The sequence below is a fragment of the Eubalaena glacialis genome, chromosome 17, assembly GCF_028564815.1.
Source record: "Eubalaena glacialis isolate mEubGla1 chromosome 17, mEubGla1.1.hap2.+ XY, whole genome shotgun sequence".
Classification (NCBI taxonomy): Eukaryota; Metazoa; Chordata; class Mammalia; order Artiodactyla; family Balaenidae; genus Eubalaena; species Eubalaena glacialis.
Genome location: NC_083732.1, coordinates 21,320,280 through 21,343,367, shown reverse-complemented (window position 1 = coordinate 21,343,367; position 23,088 = coordinate 21,320,280). Strand labels below are relative to the sequence as shown.

General features: G+C 36.3%; 1 protein-coding gene across 2 annotated transcripts in view; it reads right to left on the bottom strand.

The window, feature by feature from the left end:
• ZFHX4 (zinc finger homeobox 4) overlaps positions 1–23,088 on the bottom strand; it is a 151,595-nt gene that overhangs the window by 16,905 nt on the left and 111,602 nt on the right. For both annotated transcript variants that reach the window (XM_061171648.1, XM_061171649.1), the window contains exons 4-5: positions 12,900–12,968; positions 5,123–5,239 (exon numbers count right to left, since the gene is read on the bottom strand). In XM_061171648.1, coding sequence (XP_061027631.1) covers positions 5,123–5,239; positions 12,900–12,968 — 186 coding nt within the window. The remainder of the gene's footprint in view (positions 1–5,122; positions 5,240–12,899; positions 12,969–23,088) is intronic.

Here is a 23,088-nt window from a genome sequence, read left to right as displayed (position 1 = left end):
CTAGGCGTAATCTGATTGTATGCTGTCCATGAAGATTTATCTTGATTTTTTTTCAATCCACATACGGTTCATATAAATGAACAAATTATACCTTATTGCAAAATAACCCAGTTTTAATTTAAAAATAAGGTCAAGGATGTTTTGGAAACAAAGTAAAAATGAACCAAAAAATACATTCTTTTTCTCTCCTGGATGGAGATGCATGTTTTGTACCATATAAATAATTTTAGGAATTCCAAACTCTGAAAGAAATTTAAAAGTAAATCTGACTCTGAGGAGACCAAAATTAAACTAGAATTTAAATGACATAATGACAATAATTTTATTCCCTTGGGGTTTGTGGTAGGTACAGAATTAGTGTTACATTTCCAAACCAATTGCACTGCTACTGATTTCTAGATTTACAAACACTAGATTTTATTTGAATTGGTATATTTGTCCTATGTATACAGACATCTTAGAGAAATTTAGATTCTCTCTAGATATTTGAAAAAATAATTTATCGTATTTGGATGAACTTAAATCTGAGATAGACAAAAGAATTTTATTACATTGATTAAACAATATCCAAGTATTTGATATCCAAAGATATGTCAAAAACAGGAATGTTTATTTCATAATTAATTCTGGTATCAAAAAGATATCTTTCATCTAAAGCAAAATTCTCAAAGCAGAATATATTTTGTGCTATCATTTTTAAAGTGTTAAAAATAAACACTTAAGAAAACAATATGATATATAAAATTTGCAAATAAAATCTACTGATTCAGGTGTCAGATCAAGTTGTAGAAAATGATTGTCATTTAAGTCAGCAAATGTCTATCAGCTGCTTTTTTCCTGTGAGACTGGAAGATTTTTCTTCAAAAGTTCCCCAATAGTGAGTAAGAATATGCTTCCTTAAGAAAATAATACTATGTCATATTCCCCTATCATTCTTTTGTGTACATGAGAGAATCAGACATGACCAAATAATAAATTGGTCCAGTTCCCTATGGTATCAAAGACTGTCACACACAAGGTAAAAGAGAATTTCCACAACTCTTGTTGCTTGCAGGCCTTAGGAACATCAAAAACAGAATAAGCCTTCCAGAAACTTCTGAATCTATTAAATGTATAAGTATGGCCTTATTTTTATAAGCATATATCTTCTAATAGTAGTACTATAAAGGGTCAAAAAAACATTGATTTCAAGGTTTGAAACATTTTACTAAGACTTTACTATACACTGGTGTACATATTTGATATAATTAATCCATATTATTTTTATGTACATTAATATCATCAAGAATATAATTGCTTTTGAATTTAGGGACATTCATGCTGCATCAAGAAAAGAGTTAAATTTTAGGGTCACTATTTCATAGCCATTGAAATAACTGTGGGTTATAGTATTCCACCCAATATATGTGTCAGCTTCGAGATTTTTTGGCTAATTAACTTAGTTAATTAAACCATGATCTTGATGTAAGCTAGGAACTTCCTAAAGACCATCTTATTTTAAATTGAGAAGAAGTTATAAATAAAGTCTAGACCCCCTAACTCTAGCTAGGCACCCCAGAAATGCGTGTCACTGATAAGAAGCAGCAGCAGAGAATGCTAAGATGCAATAACATGACAAAAACAGACTTTTGAAGATAAAACAGGCCACCAGGATTACTTGCAAAAATGAGGGACATTATATTTTATGCATGCATGCCTCTTCTACTCAAAGGGGTACCATCTCAGGTATTACGGCCTCCCTGGTAAATTATAGGAAATCAACTCTGGGGTCTTTCTCTGAATTGTTTTATCCTAGAAATATCTTATATTAAGTAAAGGCCAATTAATTTTAGGAAGGTTTTAAGTTTTCTGATTATTCATAGTTTATGTTTACAACTTTACTTGAAATAAACACTGTTTGTTACCTTAGACAAAATTTTGAAATGAGATCATAATTCATTTTGTGTTATTAAGGCCATCACACTATCCTCAAAAAAAATGTAATTTTAATGCATTTTTAACTAAAGCATGAAGCCTAATTACAAATAAGGACTGCCGAATAGATGAGCCAATGATTATCTGTCAGTTATGGGATTATTTAACTTGCATGAGATTACTAATATAAAAATGACATAATTCATTTCAATTCAGATGCTGCCTACTTAATAAATTTTCAATCCCTAAAATACAGAAGGTTGTAAAATGGTTTATATTCATAACAAGTGAGGAAAATCCAATAACACATGTGTACTCAAAGCAAATCTTGAAAAAAATAACAAAATGCTGAGTTATTATTTATGAATCAATGTATTTGGTAAAGTTTGAATACTATAAAACTTGGATATAACAGAAGATGTTATTCAACTCCAAATAAGCCTAAATTATAATTACCGGTACAGTATTTTTTCTAATGAGACTAGAATGAAAGGATAATTTTAATTGCAATAATGAAGGTTAATTTCCATCTTTCCTCATGTTTACTCCCTTATTAAAAAGTGGTCCCCTTAGCCATGGCAGAGACATATTACATTTTCAATGCAAATATATTAATCTGGATAAACTCTATATTAATTCTTGTAGTGCACAGAGCTATAATTTGGATTATAATTAATCTAAAGTGGCACTAGATTTAAATGACAATATAAATGAGGCATTAGGAGGCTTTTCTATTATGAATGAATATTCAACAAACATAACTTGCATATTGCCAAGTCTCATTTTGAAAGCTCTAGTCCTAGAGATTAATGTCAGCAACACAGTACAACAGCTTATGCAAACACCATCTTCCTAACATGTGTTAATTCCTTCCTGTCTAAAAAATTCTGTGTTAAAGTGGGGTCAGACCGTTTTCCCATCTAACACATTAAGATAGTGATTAACTTATAAATTTGCCAGTATTTTTGACATTTATAACTGACATCAGGAAGAAAACCAATACATACATAAGTGCTCATTCAGTCATTAGAAATACTTACAAGGAAAAAAAAATCCATATAATAATTTTTTCACCTAATCAGATTCAATGTAGGAAGCAGAAAACTTTGTTAAAAGTTCATGTTAGTTGTCAGTAATAACTGTCTTGGTGTCTGAGAGGTTTCAAGGCTAAATATTTGCATCTCAGTAATTGCTCTGAGTTGGTACGAAAGCCCATTTTTATCCCTACAGATGTAGTTGGGGAGGCGTTTCTACAGGGATAAAAATGTGTTTTAGAAAACTATCATTATCCAATGGTCTGTATCCTCTCACATGCCGAGTCCTGTCTAGATGGTACAATTAGATGCCCAAGAAAGGACGATAACTCATCAGGCCGTTAGGGAGTGATTGAGCCCATTATTTATGTAAAGCAGTAAACCGGGCTGGTGGAGATAGAGCCCTTGCATCTGTGGTATGTTCCAAGTAAGACTCTTGCCTCATTGGTGAGACTGGAGCCATTTTCAAGAGATTCCCACAACGCATCCTTTACAAGGTATTAGTTACTTAAAACCAAGCACAATGTCACATTCCTATGTATTACGTGAACACTCAACGAACACCAATGTCCTGTGTGTTTTACACATTCTTCTGAAGAATGGGGTTGGGTGGGTGTATGGTCTGCAATCTCTTTTGGCACCGCTGTGAGAAAATCACCACTGAAGGCAGCAGAATCCTGCCCTCCCAGAAGCAGTCCATCAGCTAGCCTTGATGAGGTCCATCCTAGACCTAAACTGACTTCCTTGCTATTGCCCATTCTTTTCAAATGAAGCTTAAATGGCACTACCCTTGACCTTAACTGATCACAAGGTACTTCAAATTCCTTGTCAGTGACCTCAGGAACTGTATTAATATACAGCTAGGGCATCTTTTTTTTTTTTTTTTTTTTTTTTTACATTGCTTTAGGCTCAAAACCAACCTTAGATCTTCTTTGTTTAAATCAAATTAGAATCATATGTTAGCCACTATATCCTAGACACAAATTTAAATGGCACTCTTCTCACTGGACTCCAGAGAGAAATTCAGCATTGAACGGTGTGGGGTGGGTATCAGGGAGGCCCTTCAAATAATTTTTGAAGGGAATGGAAAACTTAGATATGCAAAGACTGAACCACAAATATGGGATAATTCAGGTTTAAATAAACTTGCAAGTGAAAATGATATTTTCTGCACAACCCAATGTCTTCACAGTGAAAACAAGCTTCTTTAGATGCGGTTGTCATTGGAATTCAAGGAAAAGATAGATGACTACCTGAAACTAATAGGCTTGAACCCGTTTCAGCACTTCTTCTGCTTCAATGAGTCCACCATAATAAAACTAGGTATAGCGTGCAGCAAAAGTAGCCAATGTAATATTCATTGGGACCATAGATTTCCATCTCATACATAAAAAGCATGGATGAAGTCATATATTTGCCAAATCAAACACAGAAAAAGCCTTAGGTATCCACACCAGATGCTGGCCTAGGGTTTGTTTGTGCACAAGTAAATGTCATGACACGAAGGTTTGTTTTCAAAGACAGTAGCTTTCATTACTGGGATTTGTCTATTCTAGAAGATCAAAATTACCCAGCACCTAATCCCTTCTCAATGATATTTCCTCTTCTTAGGCTGAATCATCTGTAAACTTTTTCACTGGATTTTGTTTGAAATGCCTCAAATAGATGCCCTTAAAAAGGGCAAATTCCTGAGTGTAAGTTGTAAAAAAGCAAGGAAAAATAACATTTATTTTTAAGGTTATGTGGTTTGGGAAGGGGGGGAGCGCATGTGATTGAATGAAAAAGTTCAAGTGATATCTAATCCTGTGCTTATGAAAAATTAATATGCCATCAGAGGAATCACAAGTATAGCTAAGATTAATGAAAGGCGCTTAAAAAATTACAAGCACACAAACTGATTTGATTAAAAAATAATCTCGCTGGTCGTCCTGCAATATTCTTCAACTTATCCACATCTATTCTGTCAGATGGTTATGATTAAAAATAGGTCAATGGGAGGCTACTGATAGAAATCACATGCAAAATGCACATGCAATGAATAGTAGTGGGAATGTTCAGACAGTTTAAAATGAATAAAAGCTTTTAATAAGCTTTGGGGGGGGGGCAGTGAAGGAAGAGCAGATTGCAGGGAATGGAGGTGGGGGAAGGAAAGGTGAAAGATTCTAGCATCTTACCAGAGTCTTTATTAGAGTTTTTGCCTTCATTATTGTCTCTCTCACTTGTGTCTTTCTCATCATCCTCAGCCCCGGCTGTAGGTTTAATAGCTCTTTCAGCCTCCTCACTTTGTTCTTCTGTTAAGAAAGACAGACCAGTCAGTTGGATGGAAAACCCTAGAAAAACACACATGAAAATAAACTATGTGACCATTTAAGAACTTTGTTATTTATGAATCATTTGCAGACATTCATTCTCAAAAAAGAGCATGAATTTAGTAAAAGCCACTATTAGAACCTGCTGGCTATACCAATGCAGGTTTTGTTTTGTTAGTTTTTAATCTCAAGCAACTTCTTTTATTATCCATTGAGAAAATGTGCCTGTACTAAATTAAAAGAAATCTTTTCAAAGAAATACAGTTTAAGATAGAAAAGATTGAAAAATGGATGTAAGGCAATTTTGTAATTTCAATAGTAGAACCTTCTAAGCTGCATGAACCCACTGCTGCAAGGATTTGGATAAATGGCAGAAGGAACCGAATTCTCAGAAAAATTTCTTAGTTCAATAATGTGATAATGACGGGTTAAATGTAAGACAGGTGTTACTCCTGCCTTTCAGCCCTTAGACCCCAGAGGAATTCTTTGGAATTTGTCAGAGTAAGATCTCAAAACTTCAGTTACACTGGGATTTTATTTTATTTTTTTCTATAGGGGGAGCTATACAGGGCGTAGGACAGAAGAAGGTATACTTCTATGACAACCGCGTCACCCCACACCTCATTCACGGGTTTCACACCAGCTAGATTACATGGAAATCCTCATAGTAACTCAACCCTATTTAATTATTCTGTAAATCTTAGCTATGCCGCTGCTGGTGGATTAATCTGTTTATGCAGTTAGCCTCTATGCTGGGTCTGTGTAGCACTAATCCGTGAAAGGCCCACTGTTCTCTTTCATCCTGCGATCATTTGTCTCTCACTGTGCTGATGTCACATTTTAATGAATTTTTAGCAATCTGAGTAATGCCAGATAACCAGACTCACAACTCCCCACAGCATGGCATGCTGTTTTCATTGCGGCACAAAAAATAAAAATCATATTTCCCTGTTCAGGTAGGAATTACATAAATTAGGAGAAGAAGGTAAAATGGGATTAGAAACACCAGGCTACTCAATTTCATAAAATCTTTAATGACCATATAAATTAACCCTGGAAAGGCAAAAGGTCATCGACACCCATTTGCATACACTCTTCTATTTGCTTTTGATAAGCAGAGCTTTTATGCAGAGAACATGATACAATTAACCCTTCAAGAACCGTACAAAACGCAGCTCCGGACATTTTAAGTGTCAAGCATTAACTGAAAATTACACACTGCATAAAATTTTCATTGCAAATGCTGTAGTGATTGAAAGGGGAAATCATGGCCCTCTCCACACCCCATGTTTTTTTAATAACGTTCTGACAGCAGAATGAAATATCCACTGTCATACGTAGCAGCTAAGCACCAAAAAAAAAAAAGAAAAAATTGCTATTTAGTGCCTCACTTGCCAGCCATGCTCTACAACTATGAGAGCAGAAAACAACAGAGGGGGGCCAGTTCTGGGCTCAATGGGGGAAACTCCAAAAAAAACTAAGGGGAAAACAAGGACGCTTAATACATTTGAAACCAGAGTTTGTTTCAACTGTTAAGTCCTCAAAGGCACCATACAAATCTCTTGATTCCATATTTGCACTTTGCCACTGCACAAAAGCAGAGGGGAGGTCCTTGGGGAGGGGTGGGTCATCGGAGTGTGTGGGGGCAGCTTCCCTTTCAATACATGTGGAAATTGTACTCGAAGAAGAAAGAATCAACCCTCCTCCTGGCTGTAGCCTGCTTTCACCTGTCGGTGATAATCACTGATCAAACCCAGGCTCCCTCCTCCCAGCAGGGGGCCAGGCTGGGTGGGGACAGTGGCCTGGCTCAGTCTGGGAGGCTGGGAGGCTGAGATCATGACTAGATCAGGCTGTGTCCCCGCCAAGTCCACACACGTGACGTGACATCCAGAGTCAGGCCCGCGACCTACGGACGGCCCGTGGCAATTACTGCTCAGCTCATCCCGGGGAAGGGATGCGAGAGTTCTTGGAGTAGATTTACTGGACCTCTCCCCCAGGGCGGGAAAATGAAGCGTCAGAGTGCTACTGAATGTCCTTATCTGGAGGGGACAGAAAACTGTAAGGGCTATCACAACTCATGTTCATAAAACATTGTGCGTCAGGAGAAGAAAACGAAGATTATGAAGGTACGAAAAGAAAAACTACAGTATCATCTGCGTCTCATCAGACAGTTTTTGCAGGATCCTCTTCTTCATTTTTCTGGTATGTGTCTTAAGTGTGAGAGAAATTCCCAGACAAGTTCTTCTATACATCACTGTGGTGTCTGACCTCAGCCTGACCCTGGCAACAGTTTGAGAAATCTGAATGCGAACAAAGACTCTGTGTCAGCAGCAGGGAGAGATTGTGGGATAGACTCTCCCCATCAACTTAATCGCAAACAGCAGTTCTGAGGCCATAACTTTGCCCGGCTCCTCCAAGCCACAGCTCATAACCTCCAGAGGTGGATTTGCTGGCACTCCCCCTGCTTCTGTGACTCCCCACACTTTTCTTGTTCTTCCTTTGAAGTAGGCAGGCAATTAGCTCTAATGCTCCAGCAATTCAGACCTGTTTTGTGGTTTTGAAGGCGAAAGCTGTTTATTACAGGTAGGCTCTTTGGAGCCATAGAACTTGGCGAATTTTTAATCACGTAAAAAAAGAATTAAAGGGTAACTTATGTACACCATAAAGTTTCCTACAAGTCAGAAGTAAAAAGTCACTTTCATTCTTAAAGAGAGTTTTTGAAATAAATTTGACATTCATTTTATAAATAGGCTTTAGAGTCAAGAGTATTCACATGGAGAAACCACTTTCTCTAGAAAACCTTGTAGGTTGGATTTGGGGTTAAGGGCAAGAGTTGGCTACATTCTATTGAATAATTTTCAAGTACCACATTTCATCAACTGTAAAATGCCATAAAATGTAAGATGCTTATGAAAAAAGGAAGAAAATTTTATGAAAGAGGGAAAACAGCGTATGACATTAAATGTGTTAAAGGGATGTCTTAGAACTGAGGGAAATTACGTAAAATTCCAAAATAAGGATACTAAATTACATAAAATTCCCAAATAAAGATGCTAAAGCAGTTTTCATTTTCATCAATAAATTTCTTCAACATGTTAAATGTAATAATAATGAAAGTATTATAGCATTTCATAATATTGTTGTATTCACACTGTCTATATTTCAATTATTCTTTTGCTTCATGGAAAATAAAAAATATAGTATTCATATGTTAAACTTTATGATATGAATGTAGTTATGCTTAAATGCACATTAGGGTCCAGTAGAACTTCCCAATTTTCAGATAAATGATAAAATGTTTTTATTTTAAAACGTTTCAAAATAATAGGAAGAAGACAAAGTAATACTATAGTCATATATACTATAAAAGTACAGTACAGTTAACTTCCCCTAGCATTTTTATCATACTAAAATGATGATCTTATAAGTTACACATACACATAAACTATATTTAAAAGAAAAGTTTTTGAATGAGTAGCTTATTTTCCTTTGAATAATAAAAAATGATTGGAAAATCACTATCAATTTATTCTACAAAATTATATAATTTCAAAGCAAATCGGCTTCAGTGGCATGCCTCTGAACTGAACACCAGTTTTGCTTGGTTCCCATTGCTTTATTATACTTCGGTTTGGAAACCCTCTGAGTCTTCTAAGGAAAACACCACATACTTTTTAAGCCCGTGTAAAGAGGAAGCAGAGGTTAGTGACTCAAACATCTGTAGTTTTTTTATGGAGCATCTATTCTAGATACTTGGCTTACAAGAATTCCTTCCTGGGCCCCTTCATTGTCTCCCTGCCCAGTCCCCACTCCCTCTAAATTTATCCTTTATATGATCTACTTAAATTTGACTTCTCTACTTAAAATCTTTCAGTGACTGCCATCACATAAAGAAAAAGCTCAGTCTTCTGTACAGGGCAAGAATAGCCGGCCCTTGTCTACCAGTCCGGTCTCATCTTTCTTCACTTCCTACCTAGCACTTAACTCTCAGGTACAGTGTTCTCAAAATTTACGGCACCAGAATCACCTGGAAGACTTGTTAAACCACAGATTGCTGGACTCTATCCCTAGAACGTCTGACTTGGTAGGTTTAGAGTAAGGCCTGAGAATTTACATCTCTAAGTTCCCAGGTGATGCTAAAGCTTTTGGTCCAAGGACCACATTTTGTGCACCACTGTTTAGACACACGCAATAGTCATTAATGCCCTCTTCCTTCCTATAAGACATACCACTCTGTTTCTTTCTCTTATCTAGAACAACTTTTCTCCACTGTATAATTCCCATCTTTCCTTTAAGCCTAGCTTGGGAAATATCAGTTTCATCATATGTAAAACTGGAGTTAATAATACCCACCTCATGGATTTGTTATAATGTATAAAAATCAGTCAGGACAGAGCAAAACACAAAATAAGTATTAACAAATGCTAACTGTATCATTATTAATTGCTTATTTCTCAAAAAAATCTTCCCTGAATATTGAACTAGGAGTAATGTTTCTGGATAAATTTCTTTTTCTTTTTGTTGTGCACTGGTGTCAAACAACTTACCATAGTATGTGGAAATTATCTGCGTATTACCTACTTTCTCTAATAGGTACACATTTATTGAAAACAGTGATTGTCTTATTTGTCACTGTGCCAGAAGCACCAGGATTAATCCTGGAATTATACAAGTCAGGCAATACTTGTTAGTTGGAACACTGAGTTCCATTGAGGAAGCAAAATTGGCAAGAAAAGGAGAAGTCCAGACTCTATCTCATTCCTCTATTCCCCTTCAATAAAACCTAAAAGGAGTATTTGTTTGGTTTGGTTTGGTTTTGGTCTGGTTTGGGTTTTTTGTTTTTCGCTTTACATCTTCTCTCTCTACTAAATCACATTCATTATTCAACCCTCTCCAGCCTGGCTTCACATCCATTCCTCTTCTCAAAGCCACCAATGACTTCCATGCTGTGAAATCCAGTGGCCACTTTTCTGTTTGCATCTTACTTAACTTTGCTCAATAGATGTTACTACTCCTTTCTCCTTGAAAAACGTCCCTTTCTTGAATTTCTTTGCATGAGACTCTTGTGATTTTCATCGTACTCCTCTGAAAGTTCCCTCTTATTCCCCTTTGCTGGGGCCTCCTCCATTAAAAATCTAAATATTGGAGTGTCTCCAGCATTTGTCCTAAGCCCTAGTCTCTTATCTACAAAGAATGTTTGATTTGAGGAAAAATAATGATTTCCCTAGATGATTTAATCCAGATCCATTGCTTTAAATTTTATATCGCCATTTGGATGTCTGGAAGGCATATCAAACTTAATATGCCCACATCAGAGCTCTTGATCCCCCTTCAACATACTTCACTTTGTTTCTCCCCAGTCTCCACCACCTCAGTTAATGGTACCACCGTTCACAAAAAGCAAGAGTCATCACTGACTTCTTTCTTTCCTTCTCTTATGTACACAATCCATTGGCAAGTCCCATTAATTCCAATTCCAAAGTATTTGGTATACAGTAAATCCATCTATTTCTTTACATTTCCATTGCCAGTACCCTTAATCGCTTACCTGTATCTTGCAATGATCTCATAACTGGGGAAGACTTGCTCTTGCTTTCCCACAATTTATTCTGCGTACCTTCATATAACAAAATCGAGCCATTCTCCTGTTTGAGGCCTGCCACGGTTTCCTACTTTGCTTAAAATAACATACATAACAATTCCTTACTGTGGTTGAAATGATCAGGCCTTGCCTACCTTTATGACTTCATCTTACATTGTTCTCCTCCTCACTCACTCATCTATCTCCAGGTCAGCCTTCTTTCTCTTCATGCACTATGACCAACTTCTTCCCCTCCTCTGTCTGTAATGCCTTTCCCCTAATAGGGTCCTTCTCATTATTTTGGACTCAGCTCACCTGTCATTTCCTCAGAGAACTTCTCTGACCACTGCTTCTAAGGTAGTACATCACCTGTCACACAGGTGGGGTTCTCAGACTTTAGAGGGAATCACTGTCACCTGGAGGGCTTGTCAAACCACAGACTGCTGGGCCCCATCCTCAGTGTTTCTAATTCAGTTAAGCCTGGGATGGGGCCTAAGAATCTGCATTCTTCCAAGTTCCCAGATTGGGCTGATGCTGCTTTTAAGGGGCCCACACTTTGGTAACCTCTGCTCTACACATTACCTCTTTCAATTCCTTTTTCACATTTGTTGCAATCTGAAGATAACATTTATTTGTATAGTAATATTGTCTAAAAATGAGAGAACTCATCTGCCTTACTCATAATCTATGCCCAACAGTTCCTGGCAATTTTGAGTAAAATTGGTGATTCCTAGTTTTCCTACTTGGGGTAACTAGGTCTATCGTATGATGTCATCAATTAAAAGAGGAGAAGAAATGGTTTTGCTGAAAAGAGAAGTTCAATTTGGAATTTGTTATATTTGACTTCCCTGTAGAACATCCCCATGCAAATATCCAGAAGGCATGGGAATATCTAAATATAAAGCTTCTCAGAGAGGTTGAAGTGAAGATGTAAATTTTGGTGTCTTTTTTTTTTACAAAACAATAAAGAAATGTATTGAGAGGGAGCGGTCTCCTTTTAGTCTAATATTTTTGTCATGGTCTTGATTTTTGCCCTCTTACTTTCAATCCAGTCATTAATGCAATTTTTTGATTGGCTTGAAGTGAGGAGGAAGAACTGAGTTTATGCTACTTTAGCTTAAATATGTTCTTTAGTTTTCTAGGGAAAAATAATATATAAAATAAAAAATAATTACTTATAAATAAAAAAGTATTCATGAGACACACATAGGTGAAGGTAAACTTAACTTTGAAGACTTTTTTAAGAGGGAAGCCCTGAGTTTATATTGGAGGAATGGTTTCATTTGCAATTTTTTAAAAGTATTTCAATACCCCATTATGAATGTGAAGGACTTTTTATAATCATTTTTTTTTTTTGTTCTGTATAGCACATTATTATTCCAGCTGTATAAATCTGGAAACTGGAATCATGTTTATACAGCAGAAATAAATGAGGTGTGTTGTAGCAACATGGGTGAAATTCCCCTTAAATTATCTGAATATAATGCTGCTAAGAAGGCATAGCCTCCATCTTTTACCACACACATAAGCATGCAAAGCACAGGAACTAGTGATTGTATTGACAGGGCAGTAAAAATCCAATCAACTCATTAATTACCAAAACTAACTCCACCATCCAGGTTGTTTGACTTGGGGAAAAATAATACCTAGCTTATTGACTTATACATTGTGTAAAACTGACCATTTAGGTAAAACTTCATTGTGTGTAAATGTAGATGTGAGAAATTATCCAGCAGAAGTTACCTCTTCTTTACGAAATTGCTTTACATATGCATCCAAATATTGGCTCCATGTGATTTAATTTATTTATTATATACTGGGTTGGCCAAAAAGTTCGTTCGGGTTATGGCAGCGCTTACAGAAAACCCGAACGAACTTTTTGGCCAACCCGATATTTGCTTTATTATATATAATATTGATATATTCTATATAGGATTTAAATTATTTGTATAAGGGATCTGATCAGTCCTAATTAGAGCAGTTCCAGAGATAGTTCATTACATAAATTATGAGAGTAACAAATGTAGCTCATTCAAGACAGACAAGAATAAGACCAATTACCTGAGGTCGCTCTCAACTGCTGCTCCGTAAGATCATCCTCACAGGTCCTGGCTCCCAGAGAGGCAGTTTCTGCAGAGGACATCAGAGTGAAAGGTAATCAGCATGCCATGTTCAGCTCTGCTGTGTCAGCCAGTATCACAAGAACCCAAAATTTGGCTTTCAAAGAGATAAGCATCAGGCAGAACTCAGGTGAATCTCTGGCACACCTTACATCCTAGTGGCTGGAAAAATGAGCCCAGGGAGTGGCAAGATTAGATCTAATTCTCAATAATCAGCAGCACACAGCAAATATAATAATACAGATAAAATATGGAAACAAGAAAGGCTCATTCTGATTTTTCCCACTTGGTTATTTGGCCAAGCCTACATGTTATAATGACAATGGCACATTACATAAACTATGAGCATACTTTTACTTCTCTGTCAAGGTACCAAAAAAAAGAAAAAAAAATACTCAATACATGGTAGCTGATGTGAGAGACCAAAGCAAAAAACAAGCACTTGAAGAAACCTGAAGAATATGTCCAAGTCATCAATAAATCCACATCTTTATTCTGATCTTTTAGGTGAGCTCCAGAGCAGAAGTGCCGGCAATGTCCTGGCTTGCTAAACTTATCCCCAGACAGAAATCATAGGTTTCATCTAGCTCCATTCTTCCTTTGTGTTCCCTGTCGTAGGGAAATCTATAAAAAACAACTAGACTTCAGAAATCACTTTCCACACCGTATTCTTTCTCTACTGACTCAACACATGGCGTTGATTCCATTTTACAAAGTCTCTTGTCATGTCTGTTTCTCTATTCTTCTGTCATCATCTCTTTCCTGACAATTTCAATAGCCTCCACAACAATCTCTGGAATTCCATGTCTTTCCAATCTAATATCTCATAATATCTCAAGAGCTATCATTCAAGAAAGTAAAATTGCTTGAGTAAACATCATGGCCCTAGCACTGGATTTTTGGTATATGACTTGACCTCTTTAAGCCCTGATTCCCTCATTTGTAAAATACAGATATAACTAAATAAATAATCAACAACCATAAGAAAAAATAATCCAAATAAAGGGAAAATGTGATATGGTCTTTAAAGTGAGAAAAGGCCATATCTCGTTGAGAGGATAAAAAAGCTGTCACACAATCCTTACACTGTTAAATAGACTCAAGTTTATCTAATATTTCTAGGCAATAGCATCTGTGGTTGATTCTGAGGGCTTTAATTAAACAAATAATTAACCTTTAAAATAGAAGTGCACACCGAAGCACTATTATTGCCTTCACTAATTGTTTTTCCTGCTACACACAAAACCTTTGACCTTTGATGGTAAACTATTTAAAAACAATACAATCATAATAAATACCCAGTGCCCTTTCCCAAACAACAACAGCAACAAAAAACAATTATCTTGTAACTGTATCTTAAATTAGTTTTGAAAAAAAGAATTTGTCGTCAGTCCTTGCTTATAAATTCAGGAATAACTTCCTAATAGATCACAACATTGGTGTCCAATCAATATGCCACTCAAGAAGGCCACTTCTTCCTCCTGGCAATCTCTCATATCTTTATGCCTTGATCAATGTTGTTCCTTTTATTTTTTGAATGTCTTTTTTTTCTTCTCCTGTTAAACTCTCATTCTTCCCTCAAAACCTAAAGCAAGTGTCACCTCCTCTGTGCTTTCATTAACAATTAGCTTATACATATGTCTCAGCACTTTTGATGTATTGTGATAACTTTTATATGATTCATGTCTATTTCCCCAAGAAACTGTGAGTTCCTTGAGAGCTTTCATTTTAAGAGAGTCTCAACTTAGGACAAAGTGAGGCATAGCAAAGTCACCTAGAATACCTTTATTCAAAATACTAAACCACACCCTATATCCTGAAACAGATGAATCTCAAGATGAGAATTTTATAAAAGCTTCCCAGAGCCTCAGAACTCTAAATTCAAAGCTTCCTCAATTATATCAAAAACAGAGAAGTCCTCTTACATATATACATATATATATATATATATATATATATATATATATATATATATATATAAAAACGTGTGTGTGTAAAACCATTTCTTCCCCTCTTTTCTAGCAAAAACAATTCCATTTTATCAAATAATCCTTACCATTCCACACACACGCACACACACACACACACACTTCAATGTATTAATTAGTCTTGTTCAAATAGGTATCAGTAGTAGCTAAGTGAATTTGACCAAATGACTGCTACTCTTTGAAGATTCATGAAAATAAAAAGAAAACAATGACAACTTATTAAGTTTGTATCTCTGCCAGATACTGTGGTAAACTATTTGTGTAAAAACAGTCATGTAACCCTCACAATAAAATCATGAGGTAATGCTTAATCTTCATTTTACAAATCAGGAGCCTGGGGGCTCAAAGATGTTAAGGTCACTTGCCTCAAGTCCCCAAGTTTGAAACTGACAGAGCCTGAAATGAAACCCAGGTCAGTATGGTAAAAAAGTCTGTGAAATTTTGGATGTGTCCAGTTTTAATACCACAGTATTTAGAAGCTTATAAAGGTTTTCCTACCTTTGTGAAGGCCAGAAAACTAAGTGTGTGTGTGGAGAGGGGCGGGAAGGAGGAGGGAAGAAAGCAACTTTTCACTAGTCCTGTGAAAATTTCTGATATTTCATAAAAGATTTACATTCTTTGCATATAAAATGTAACCAAATAATAGTTTGGTGCCACATTGAAATCCTTACATTTAATAGTGATTTAAGGAAATGTGCAAAATGTCAAAACCAAAACTGTTATTTAATCTCACAAATTAGATCATGTGGCACTTGGAGACTACTCCGAAGAGAGTGACTTGTGCAAATAATTTTATAAAGGAATGTAGTGCAGTATGCCACAGAATTCTTTTTAGATCCTCAACAATAGTGCCCCCTTTATACAAATGATATACATATTTTAATAAAGGAGATTTTAACTTATCAAGTGAACTGATTATATTTTCTGCCTGTGTAAAATGACATGTTTAAAGCCTACTAATGATACATAGCATCTTTCAATATTTCACTTTAATAATTGCTCTGTAATAACAAATCTGACTGTTGTTAACACGATCTGTCTCTTTTGCTGGTGATTTAATTAGATTACTAACTTGTGTTCTCTAGCACCTGACCTTTCTTATTTAATACTATTTAAAATAAGACCACTGACAATTCATTCAGTATTCTACTCTATTCTGTCAATTTTGTGATGATCACACATTCGAAAATGATACCAAATTACTTTATTTTTATTAACACAAGGTAGGAGTAATTGCTGCATTTTCTGAGGAATAGTATATTGATTACCACAATCACCATCACTACCACCAACATTTTACAGTATTTGCTTTGTGCCAGGTACTGACTGATGCCCTTTATATGTGTTAGGACACCTCAAGCAAGTGGTGGAGCTATGATTCGAACCCATATAGCTTTATTCAGGAATAGCTCTCTTAACCACAATGATATACTGAACCATAGTTTTTAAACCCTAAAAGTGGCTTTCCTTTTGATTCTGTAATTATTTCTCATTTCCCTTTTTTCTCATTTGACCTGAGTTCTGCTAACCACCTTTTCCCTTACCCCAAACCAAATGGTTACATCTCCAAAGGCAATGCTTAAAACCTAAATTTTTAGGGTTCTTACTCCTTTTAATTATGAGAATGAAAGCCCTCACCACTCTCTCTCTTTTCTTGTCCTGCCACACCTACTCATAAGCTTGTCCACCTCACTACTCCTTTTTTCCTTCCCTTGTTTGAATAATATTTATTCTGTAAGTTAACTGATAACTTTCAGGCATTCAATCTTAGTTCAAAAGTCATCAAGTTCTTATCTGGCAAATCTTGATTTTTTTTTTTTCCTGCAAATTGGGATAATACTTTAAAAAAACTATATAATCCATACAAATCTAATGATCAGGGAAAGATCTGGAATTTTTAATTTTTTAAAGCAGTCTAGATACACAAACAGAGAATTCTAAGTTTAAGACTGCTGTGATTTGGGAATAAATCTAATCTAATCTGCACTTGATTATTGCAGCAGCCACATGCTTTTTATATTCTTATCAGCAAATCTGGGAAGCCTTTGGCACAAGTTCAGTGGAAGTTGGAATTTTTAAAATAATGTTTGAATATTTAAGTTGCCAAGTATAGTGCTAAGATAGTATTTGCGTACAAAACTTCCACGTCACAACCCCTCCCATTGATTTGTTAATGCATTAAATAATCAAGTGCATCACTATTTTTAGTAAAATGTTTAGCACATAAAATAAAAAATACACCACCAAACAGAGTAAATATTAAGCTAACTGGTCTAAAGTAGTAAAGAGAAAGAAAAGCATTTTCTGTAGTCCTAGGTCCTAGATAACGTTTTGAGTTCCACTTTACTTTCATCCATTAAAAAAAAAAAAAAAAAAAAATATATATATATATATATATATATATATATATATATATATATGAGCCCATTCTTATTTTATAATTGGAGAATAAGACCAAATTCTGAAAGAGAATCCACAAATTTCAACAGCCCTTCTAGCTCCTCCTCCCATTTTTTGAAGTCCCTCCCCTCTCTACCTCAGCTCTATGACTCATTGTAAAGGGTATCTTAGAGACTGCGAATACAGAGAAGATACTTGCAGCTCTCTAGTTTCAAAATAATAAGTGAATATTTGTTGGAAACCTGTTAGGTGCTAAGCACGTAACATGCATTTCCTTACTCAATCCTCACAGTAAATCTGTCACAGAAAAGCCATTGCTTTTACGGAAGAGATGAGATATCAAAGCTCAGACATTTGTCCAAAGGCACAGAGTGGCAGAAGGTAGTATTTCAACTGAGTGAGTCTGATTCCAAAGCTCTGTAGTTTCCCCTGGACAGGGGTGCCTCCAGGCAGCCCCCAGGACTCCTGGGCCAGGAAGCCTAAAAACTTTGAGTTTCCTACCTCCTAAAAAAACAGCTCAAACCCCTTCAAAGCAGATTCACCATAACAAGATCAATATTTAGAAGAACACATCAAATTCAACATTTATTACTACCGTGGTAGTTCACATTTTAATAAAAACCTCTGGACTTGCTTGTGTGTTGCAAAAGAGAAGCCTGTTTCCAGTTGAAGCAAGTTTGCAATTAAAAATGGTTTCAAGTGGTCTTCTCCATCCTTTTCCTATGTGGATACAAAGAGTGTGCTTCTAAAAAGCTAAGCAACTCAGCATGTTACCAAATGGTTTTGAGTAACCAAGCAACATCATCATTGTTGATCTGCAGTGCTTTCTCTTAAATTATTTCTTCTAGGCAGTAATAGATTGAAGTGCATTGGATGCTCCAGTGTCAATTACCTGAATGGGGCTGGATTTGTAATTTTTTACTTTCTGAAAAAGTAAAGCTCCTTTACCCTGCCCTGTCTGGTTTTACCCAGAAGTTATTTTTATACAGTAAGGCAGTAGTATCTCCTGGGGCCTCCAGGCCAGGAATGTGTGATCACTTCTTTCTGCTTCTTGCATCATCTATGACCTCAGTGTAATGGGACCTCAAAAGAATTTAATAAGTTCCTGATATCAATTAGTTTCAATAAATTACTCATACATCCTCTTAAGGTCTCATGTTTTAAAGTGCTGTTACTGAAATAGTTTTTCTTAAATTTACTAATGCCTAATACATCTCTCCATATAAGATGCTATTTTATTTGATTGTTTTGAAAGTAAAAGATTGAACTTCTCTTATAATTTAGGGATAATAGCACGTTCTCATCTATCAACCAGTTGCCCAGTTATCTAGACTTGAGTCCTTATAGGATTTGTGACAATCTCTCTTTATATTGTCTAAAACGATTTTCATTCCTTAGCATAGTATGCTGGCTTGGCTAGGTTTCTCATTAACACAGGAACACATCTTGTCCACACACGGATCCCTAGCCTGCCCAGTAGGAACACGTGGAACACTGGCTACTTATTTCAACACTTTGTTTTCTATCTCATAGCTAGTTTTTAATCCTTTACTTTCTACTCCACAGTTGCCAAGTTTTCTGAATAGCCTCATATTAGGTTAAAAGCCTTGCGAAGTTATTTTTTAAAATAGAAAAGAAAATAAATGTTTAGCCAGCAGTGCATCTTTATCACGATTTCCTTTAACTCTATCAAAGACCCCTTACAAGGGTATCATTTACTCTAAGGGAAGTTGCATTTCTTTGTCTCAGTCATTATTTGGTTCTTAGAAATTTCTACAACTTCTCTCACACTTTCACCTCAAAGACTTCTGTAATGATAGGTGCTTCCCTCAGAGACTGCATTGTTTTAAAATTACTGCAACAATTCTAGAGTTGAATCAGTTTCACAACTTAAAAAAAATGTTTTCTGGAATCTGCAATGATAATCTGCAATGATTTCATCATTCCCGAGATTTTACTTCAATCATATTCAATGAGTTACTTGGGCATGCTTCTTTGGAACCATTATCCATGAAACCATCATTCACTCTGGCTGTGGAGAACCAGAGAAAGTAACCCTGTGTTGAAATAATAGTCATTTTTAAAAAAACTATTTGAGGGACTTCCCTGTTGGTGCAGTGGTTAAGAATCTGCCTGCCAATGCAGGGGACACGGGTTTGAGCACTGGTCCGGGAAGATCCCACGTGCCGCGGAGCAGCTAAGCCCGTGCGCCACAACTACTGAGCCCACGTGCTGCAACTACTGAAGCCCACGTGCCTAGAGCCCGTGCTCTGCAACAAGAGAAGCCACTGCAATGAGGAGCACGCGCACTGCAACTAAGAGTAGCTCCCACTTGCCGCATCTAGAGAAAGCCTGCACACAGCAACGAAGACCCAACACAGCCAAAAATAAATAAAATAAATAAATCTATATTAAAAAAAAAAACTATTTGCGAGTCATTCTCTTCGCTTGAAATTCTGAGCAACGATAAAAGATAAGACATCAGTAACATAAAAATAGCCCACTTCTGCTATAGCTAAATGGCCCCTAGAAGCCTATGTTGTTCAAAAACAATTTCATTAGAAGAATATTGACTACTCCTATGTATATGTTTGTGCTAGGGAAAAACAAAAAAACAAAAAAACAACCGTGCACTGAAGAAACAAATACACTCAGGCTTGAATCCCAGCTCCACCACTTTCTAACTGCTTGAAGGAGCAAGTTACATAGCTTCCCTGAAATTCAGGATCCTATATGTGAAAATGGAAACAAAAATACCCAGATTTCAGGGGATAATAGGAAGTAACGTTAATAAATATATAAAGCATCTAGTACTGAGTAATTAGTAGATGTGTTCACAGATGATTCTTCTCTGGCTTGGTCCACACTGCTGAACAGAAGTTATTCAAAGAAAAGACTGCATCAATTTGGTATATTGACATTTTAGATTATAGTTATATGTAATGGACTCTCTGTCCATCAGTTAAGTGTTTTAAGCCTTTAAAAGATCACTATTATTTGTGTAGATATTTTAGAAATAGCAAATGTTAACAAGACTAAACATTGGTTTCCTAAGCAACATAGTTTGCAAGTTCTGTTTTTTTTTAAATCCCTAAGTAAATTTTACATATGCTGCAATAAAAGTGGTATGTGAACCACATTGTAAAGACTGTTCAGTTCACAGTAGTTTGGCCATTTACAAAAGGTATAATGAGGAAGATGAACTCAGAGGACTTGTGGTGATGGACAAGTCAGCCCTAGGTTTTCTCTAGCAAGAGAGGGATCCTCCCCTCCCCAACTCCAAACTCCCACCGTCAGTATAATATTAAGAGAAAAACTCAATGAGAAGTCAAATCTCAGAATACAGGTCTGCAAATGTGGCATTCTCCAAAAATCGAAAAATCTCCATTTATATACAAACATTGGGTCAAGTAATTTTCTAGACTATTCCTTACACTGCAGTCACCTAAATTATATGACCTACTCAGAATATCACCAAAGCACAAAACATTTATTTTTTTCTCCGAAGCAATCCCTAATGAACCGAAGACAGTACGTTAGAGCTTTCACAAAGCCAAGTTAAATGGGAAAGGTAAAAAATAGGAATTAAAACTCTGCTTCAATCCATGTAGATTTAAACTGATCTATTAGCATTTTGGAGCCAGTCTTCCTATTATAAAGTGAGGATAAAGTGATCTGTTTTGCTTGCCTCACAAAGTCACCGTAAGGATGAAATGGAAGTTGTTGTTATCATCACCTCCAGGTGATCATGCAAGACAGGGAAATACAATCCTTGTACTACACTTTCTAAATATTTAATGCCTTAAATATGCCGACATGGAAGGCACCACTACTACTTATAATAAACTATCCTATACAGTTATATATGTGGGGGAAATGATTGCTTCCCATGTGCAGGCTTATTTATTTTGTGAATTATATATGGCCATAAAAGAAAATCCTCAGATGACTAAATCAATTCTTTTTATCAACACTGTAATTGTTGAAATAAATTTATCAATAACCTAAGATGCAGAAAAGTTTCCTAAATTATATGTAAGTAATCCTCGGGTTATTACTGTTCAGAATTTTCTACATTTCACCACATTAGGAAAGGTCAAATTTATATAGTCATATAGCCCAAATTATACTTACAAGAATTGACCTAGGCAATGATGGATACAAACATAAGTAAAATAAACCTGGAGAGGTTAAGTTAGTGAAAGTATGCATAGTCCCAGAAAAGAAAGATTAGAAAGGCTAGGCTGGAGCCAAGAATGAAAAATGTACTATTGGAACCTGCTATGAATTTTCAAGACAATACTTATGCGTACCCATGAAATGTTTATTCAATAAATCATTCATTAATGAGCAGATTGATGAGATTTGGCACATTGTTTCTTTGGACTGTATTAGTGGCAGAAAAAATGGTTTCTGAGACACAGCCAATTTTTTTCTTCTTTGTCTGGATGCAAGTATTGCGAAGGGTCCCTTGATCTGGGCAAAGTGAGAGTTTTAAGCAGGAGATGCCATGATCATATTTGCATCTTTGGGATGCTATGCAGGGGATGGAATGGAGGAGGAAGAGTTTGGTTGTTTAAAAAAAAAAGGACACTGGAACATTCTTTGTACTTCCATCTATTACCTTCTAGAAGAAATCATGGATTAAAGGAAGAATAGTGATTCCATTGGAGAGAAAAGGAATGTTAAAACATCCAAGACTGGGGTAAGAGAAAAGATGATGAGCTCAATTTTGGACATGAATTAGAGGAGAGCTGTTGAGTAAAAATTTAAGTTACTGAAACTAGATCCTGGAAGAGAAGTCTGAGTTGAAAATCATTTGGAAGAAGTCATAACTAATACTAGCGAGTAGATGGCACTTCTGAGGAAGAACACATAGCATACAGAAGAGGAGAGCTGAGGACAGAACCCTAAGGAAGGAAAATTAAGAAGCAAGTGGCTTGAAGATTACTGAAAGAATACAAAAGATGATGATGGAGAACAAAGAGGTAGGCACAGGACCCTGGAGTGATCGGTAAAACAGTGACCAAAGGAAAAGAACTTTCCAGAGGTTTGAGGCACAGCGTAAAATTACACAGAGAAGTAAAATAAGGCCCTGGTGATATTGTGAGAGATGATGGTGAAAGAGGCAGTAGAGGGATGGTACATACTTCATAGAAGGAGTAGATAGAACTTGCTGATGGGTCTGATGAGGAAAGTGACAGAAGAAGACGAATCAAAGATGATTCCCATGTTTTTTGCCCAAGAAATTAGAGGAACGGAGATCCTGTTTACTGAGATGAGGGAAAGTGCAGGTGGAACAAGTTGGGAGGGAGGAGAAGGTTTGGAATCAGTCATTTGGAAAGTGTTTGGTTTGAGATGTTTTGTTTATATACCTAAGTAAAGGTGTCAAGTAGGTAAAGTGTGGCAGTGGGGGCAGAGAGAAGAGGGCGAGGGAAAGAGAGAAGGAAAAGGAGAAGGAGGGGTAGGAAGGAAGGGAAGGAGGGGGGAGGGAGGAAGGAAGGAAGAGGTCAACATATAGATGCTCATTTAAGTCCTTGAGATGAGATTGAATAAGATCACCTAGAGGATACATGAGGGTACATGACTGAACCCAGGATACACTCTTACACAGGACACACCAAAGGAGGGGACGCTGTGAGCAGTCCACTCCAGCAGGGCAAAGTACTTTATCCTTGACATTGTTTAGAATTGCCAGTGCGTGGTAAAAATAACAATCAAGCAGGCTAACTTTTAGTCAGT